This window comes from Physeter macrocephalus, chromosome 5 (assembly GCF_002837175.3).
Source record: "Physeter macrocephalus isolate SW-GA chromosome 5, ASM283717v5, whole genome shotgun sequence".
NCBI classification, from domain to species: domain Eukaryota; kingdom Metazoa; phylum Chordata; class Mammalia; order Artiodactyla; family Physeteridae; genus Physeter; species Physeter macrocephalus.
In genome coordinates, this window is record NC_041218.1 from 87,995,402 (window position 1) to 88,001,742 (window position 6,341).

Here is a 6,341-nt window from a genome sequence, read left to right on the forward strand (position 1 = left end):
CTTGGATTGATCCCTTGATCACTATGTAGTGTCCTTCCTTGTCTCTTGTAAGTCTTTATTTTAAAGTCTAGTTTGTCTGATACGAGTATTGCTACTCCAGCTTTCTTTTGCTTTCCATTGGCATGGAATATCTTTTTCCATTCCCTCACTTTCAGTCTGTCTGTGTCCCTAGGTCTGAAGTGGGTCTCTTGTAGACAGCATATATACATGTCTTGTTTTTGTATCCATTCAGCCAGTCTATGTCTTTTGGTTGGAGCATTTAATCCATTCACGTTTAAGGTAATTATCAATATGTATGTTCTAATTGCCATTTTATTAATTGGATTTGTTTTTGTAGGTCTTTTTTCTTCCTTTTTTGTTCTCTTGTGATTTGATGACTATCTTTAGTGTTGTCTTTGGATTCCTTTTGTGTGTGTGTGTGTGTGTGTGTATCTATTACAGACTTTTCGTTTGTGGTTACTGTAAGGTTCTGATAGAGCAGTCTGTATGTATACATGATTGTTTAAGTTGCTGATCTCTTAATTTCAAGTGCATTTCAAGTATGCTGCATTTGTGCTCTCCTCGTCTCACGATTACTGATTGTGATATCATATTTGTGTGTGGATGATTTCCTGCCTTTATCAGTGAGCTTTCCCATTTCATACTTTGTTTCTAGTTGTGGCCTTGTCTTTTCCACTTAGAGAAGTTTCTTTAGCATCTGTTGTAGGGCAGGTTTGGTGGTGCTGAATTCTTTTAGTGTCTTCTTGTCTGTAAAGCTTTTAATTTCTCCATCAAATCTGAATGAGATCCTTGCTGGGTAGAGTATTCTTGGTTGTACGTTTTTCCTTTCATCATTTTAAATACATTGTGCCACTCCCTTCTGGCCTGCAGAGTTTCTGCTGAAGAATCAGCTGATAATCTTATGGGGGTTCCCTTGTATGTAATTTTTTGCTTTTCCCTTGTTGCTTTTAATATTTTCTCTTTGCTCTGTGTCTCAGCGTGTTCCTTCTTGGGTTAGTCCTGTATGGGACTCTGTGCTTCCTGGACTTGGGTGACTGTTGTCTGTCTGCTGGGTGGGGCCGTGTTCCCACCCTGTTGGTTGTTTGGCCTGAGGTGTCCCAGTGCTGGAGCCTACAGGCTGTTTGGGGGACCAGGTCTTGGTGCCAAGGGCCCAAAATCTCTGCCTCCAGCCAGAGTTCCCGTAGGTCCCTGCTAGGTCCATCACCAGCTTTTATGACCTCAGAAAGAGCCACAGCTGCCCCCCACCTTTTCAGGAGGCTCTCCAAGACCAGCAGGTAGGTCTGGCCCAAGCACCTATGGAGTTACTCCTTTTGTCCTGGGTCCCGCTGCATACAAGACCTTGTGTGTGCACTCCAAGAGTGCAGTCTCCGTTTCCCCCAGGACTGTGGGGCTCCTGCACTCAAGCCCTGCTGGCCAAAGACAAATACTGTGGGGGCTCCACCTCCCCATGCCAGACCTCTAGGCTGGGGAGCCTGGCATGGGGCTCAGAGCTCTCTCTCTCTGGTGGGAGAACTTTTGTGATATAATCATTCTCCAGTTTGTGGGTCACCCACCTGGGTCATATGGGATTTGATTATATCACGAGTGCACCCCTCCTACCATCTCTTGGTTTCTTCTTATGTCTTTGGATGCAGAATATTGTTTTTTTTGGTAGATTCCAGTCTTTTTTATCAATGGTTGTTTAGCAGTTAGTTGTGATTTTGGCATGCTTGTGACGGGAGGTGAGCTCAAGATCCTTTCACTCTGCCATCTTGTCTCCAACCAACCTCAGGTTCTTGCAGAATAAAATAATTTGTGTTTTAACCATAAAGTTTGAACATCTAATAGGCAGCTTTATATTACCTGTTTGAATCTTGGAACACAAATTTGACAATATAACCTCAAAGGAAAGTTGGAGAGATATATATATGGGAAAGAGCTCCTAAAGGGTGTCCACCCAGGAAGTCAAAGTTTCTGCAAAACTTTCTAACACCTGCAGGCAAAACCTCACAAAAGGCTTCCAATCCTTCCCCACCAGCCTGTTCTGGCTGACCACCTCTGTCCCTGAATGGAATAATGAACCTTTTTATAGATGAATTTATCCAAATTCTGTATCTGGTGGTAGCTAAGAATTGTGTCTTGAGTGACACCTAATGGTTGAGAAAGTTACTCCCCCAACCATTTTCCGAATTACCTGGGTGCCTGTTAAAAATGCAGAGAGGGCTTCCCTGGTGGTGCAGTGGTTGAGAGTCCGCATGCCGACACAGGGGACACGGGTTTGTGCCCCGGTCCGGGAAGTCCCAAATGCCACGGAGCGGCTGGGCCCGTGAGCCATGGCTGCTGAGCCTGCGCGTCCAGAGCCTGTGCTCTGCAACGGGAGAGGCCACAGCAGTGAGAGGCCTGCATAACGAAAAAAAAAAATGCAGAGAAATTCCTTGGCCCTATCCTACTGGAATCTCTGGGTCGGACTGCTGAGGAATCTGTATTTTTCAAAACTGGCCCAGGTGATTCACATGTATCCTTGAGTTTGAGAACCACTGATTCAAGTGCTCCCAAGTCAGATATCCACAGAGGGCTGGCAGACCTGATGACACTGCAGGAAGTTAGAAGGGGCAAAGGGATGGGTTAGGCCTGAGCTTTGTAACCACCTTCCTGAACACTCAAAGAGGGAAGGGGTGGCATAAAGAGGATGGGGAACACAGAATCCCCAGGGATAAGGTCAGCTGCCCTCCTGGCAGTGAGGCGGGGGGTGGCAGTGGCCTGGGACCTTGAGAGGAGTGGCCCCTGGCCGCTTTCTCTCATTCCCAATGTGGAGGGAGGTTGCGGGAGTGTGAAAAGCATGTGCTGCACGGCTCTAACGCCTGTGCTTCCTGCCCTACAGACGATTCCAGCTCCTGGAGTTCTCCCGCTGCTGCCTCCCCAGGTCTGCCGGAAGTAGGCGTCTCCCTCGAGGACATCCTCTCTCCATTATCTCCATCACATCCAGCCCCACCATCCGACCCTAACAACCAGATAAGCCCAGACCCAACTTGGGATATCAAAAGGGAACACGACGTTAGGAAACCAAAGGAGCTTTCAGCCGGCAGCCAGAAGAAGCAGCGCCTTGGGGAGCAGAGTGAGCTTTCGGCAAGCCCGCAGAGGGCCGTGCAGCCGAGGCTCACGGAGGTGCCTGGTGGCCAGGGGCAGCCTGAGGCCAGCAGGCCCTCCTCAGAGGCCCGGGCACCCGGGCCCACAGCAGTGGATGCAGCACGGGCCAGCAGCAAGGAGGGGCTGCATGCGGCATCGGGCCCCGAGCTCGGCCGGCGTGAAGGCCCCGGAGTGGCACCTGCATTTGTGGGGCCAGGCCACGGCGGGGGTGTGCGGGAGGCCGAGGGCAGGGCAGGCACACGTGCGGGGCCCAGGCAGGGCACGCGGCCCCCGGGGGGAACCCCTGTGCGCAAGGCCGCTGTCGCGCCAGGGCCCTGGAAGGTGCCAGGCTCTGACAAGCTGCCGGGCATCCTCAAACCCAGCGCCTCGGCTGCAGGCAGATGAGCCCCCTGCCCCGCCTCAATACCTGCAGGCCGTTCTTCTTAGGTTCCGTCTCACAGTGTTTTAATTTATTTTCACTGTCACATGCATAAATCCACGAGGCACCAAGGCTTGGGAGCACCGACGTGAAGTCCCACATGTCCAACAAGCATGGTCCATATGGCATCCACGGCAGACCTAAACTGATCCTAAAGCGCCCAGTTCCACTGCGGGGGCTTTGGCAGCTACGGAAGAACCAAAATAACATGAAGAACATCACAGAGAGTGCAGTGTAGCTTTAGTAAAACAAGAAAGAAAAGAAATTCCCCCACTGCATGAAGGATTTGGATGTCATCCAAACTTTATATCAAGAAACATATCAAGAAACTGGACAAGTTAAGAGCAATCACAAACTGGAATATCGCCTTAAAAATCAAACTGCACGGAGCAAGCTGAAACTGAGACAAGATTATATCTTTTAATCTGAAGAGTTGTAAATAAATTGTTCTGGACACATCTAGACAGGGGTTAAAAGGTTTCTTTGAAACATTCAGAACTGTTCGCCCATGACACGTTTCCATGGCTCACTTGTGGCACCATCACCAGTTTTAGCAGCAATGTCCCCTGCATACTGCAGGATGAATTAGAAATCTAGTGAATTCATTGGTGTGATGCCATTTTTACTGCCATTTCTGTAATCACGTTTCTGTGCATTTTCAGTGGTAGAAAAAAAAAGTTTTAAGAATTGTATCCTAGGGAACAGTCTGCCATAAGTCAAAATTGTGCAGTTTAGCTCATAGATCTTAATTGGTTTTCATCTAAAATAGGAATTTTATAACTAAAGGACCACAATTTGTTAAACTGAGATTGGCAACGCTGCAGTTCCTTTATGAGAAGGCCTTCCTGTTGTCTCAGAGTTAGCAGCTTCTTTGACAGCAACGTTACATTTCACTCATTTTGCTGTCTTTTTAAAAATCCTCTTTCCATTATTTCATTTTCACTTTGATAGAGCAAAGTATTTCTCCTCTATTTCTCAGATTACAGTGAATCTCTCTCTAATATTAAAAACTCATTAGTATGACAGACACATTTATTTTCATTAAAGAACATGGATCTTTTTAGCATGTCTTTCTATCTTTCTTATTATTTCTCCTTTTATTTCCATTTGGTTTGCTTTTTTGTCTAGATCTTTCTGTTTATCTTCCTCGTCCATGGTTGATACCCTAGTAAAATTCTAAGGATTGCCTTTCTTCTCTGCTGCTTTGATCTTTCTTTGTAAAATTTTACCTTCAGTTAATTCTCTCTTATTTGTAGCTGCACATATTAAAAGGCAAATGTTTCAGAGGGCAGTTTCTCTTTAATATGACCTGAATGAATGAGGCGTCATCCTTCCCATATTCTGCCCTTTACGGGAGTTCAAATGCAAATAAGCCTTACCTCCCTGCACCTGAAGTCAAGTAAGTAAGTAAAACAGGGAGATCAGGTCCCATCACAGGCAGTCACATGTAACAGCTTCCTTGGGTTGACTCTTTCCCTCTCTTTGTAATTGTAGTATCCTGAGCACCAGCTGTTTAATTTCCATCAAGCATAGGTGTAGTTTAGTTGTTTGTTTGACAAGAGGAGAATATGGTTGAAAGCCTCAAGTGAAGAGTCTTGCAGCCTGAAAAAGCAATTTCCAAAAATGAAACCTAGTCATCGTAAACTAAAGCACAAACACACGTAGCAGTTTACAGTACTTTTGGTTTAATCTCAATTACTCTCTCTCTCCCCTGGACTACAAATCCAGTATAGTTTGCCATTAATTTATTGAATCTGGTTTTGGACAATGCTTCTGTAGTGTAGCTGCACGTCCCGGTACTGTATCCTCTGACCTTTATTTTCCATGTGTTACAAAAGGATATTAAAAAATGAGATTACGCTTGCATAAACTCTAATTTGCACAGTTCACAGCTACTACTTGTGCAGTAATTGCTTTATGCAGCTGTAATCCATAACCTGTGAAGACAGCACATCATCTAAACCCCATTCCAAATAATATTTCTGTGTAGTGTTAGCTGTGAATTTACCCTGTACAGCTGTATCTCTATAAATATAATTACATGTATTAATAGTCACAAAGACTGTAAGTGAGCAACTATTTTTATGAAATGCACCACTATGGATAAATTAACTTTTACAGAAATCTTGTTTACTGTATGATATTCTAAAACACTGTCAAATAAAATATATATCCAAAAATATTTTCTTTTTCCAACTATATAGGCTGTGTGTTGTCGACTGAAAAAAAAAAAAAAAAAAGCCCAATGTGAGAGTTGTGAGTTAAGTTTTATTTGGGGCAAAATGAGGACTATAGCCCAGGAGACAGCATTTGAGACAGCTCTGAGAAACTGCTCCCAAAAGGTAGGTAGGGGGAAAGGTCAGTATTATATAAGATTTTAGCAAAGGGGGGGTATGTGCAGTCAGGCACACATTTTCACAGAGGCTTGCTGTTTGTTAGTCATGAGGAGCACGTGTCACCATTAATGATTTTAGTGCTTTTCTAGATATGAGGAGATGCAAGATTTGGACTCATAAAATATTTTCCTGAAAATATCTAACTAAACTATCCGAAGACCTGTTCTGCCAGAGCACAGAGTGCCCGTTCCTGATCTCCACACTGGCCTCCTTTCAGGGGGTGTTGAAGGTCAGTGACTACACTGGCTAGTGACCTAATCCTTGTAGAGACAGATGGCAAGTGCTAGTTTTTAGTTGGCAGGGAGGGCCCGCTCATGGTCATAAATTCAACCATGGTTTGGGAGGCATTTCATGACCATTTCATCCCATGGTGCTAGGAATGCTCATTCCTAAGTCAGGCG

General features: G+C 45.2%; 1 protein-coding gene and 1 long non-coding RNA gene across 3 annotated transcripts in view; one reads left to right on the forward strand and one right to left on the reverse strand.

Moving 5' to 3' along the window:
* MAGI2 (membrane associated guanylate kinase, WW and PDZ domain containing 2) overlaps positions 1 to 3,536 on the forward strand; it is a 1,419,801-nt gene extending 1,416,265 nt beyond the window's left edge. Inside the window, exon 22 of the mRNA XM_024115935.3 lies at positions 2,861 to 3,536. Coding sequence (XP_023971703.1) covers positions 2,861 to 3,510 — 650 coding nt within the window. The 3' untranslated portion in view covers positions 3,511 to 3,536. The remainder of the gene's footprint in view (positions 1 to 2,860) is intronic.
* The window catches only part of LOC129392142 (uncharacterized), a 24,539-nt gene extending 20,923 nt beyond the window's left edge, over positions 1 to 3,616 (reverse strand). For both annotated transcript variants that reach the window (XR_008617430.1, XR_008617429.1), the window contains exon 1: positions 3,533 to 3,616. This is a non-coding gene — a long non-coding RNA (uncharacterized lncRNA). The remainder of the gene's footprint in view (positions 1 to 3,532) is intronic.
* Positions 3,617 to 6,341: the final 2,725 nt, after the last annotated feature.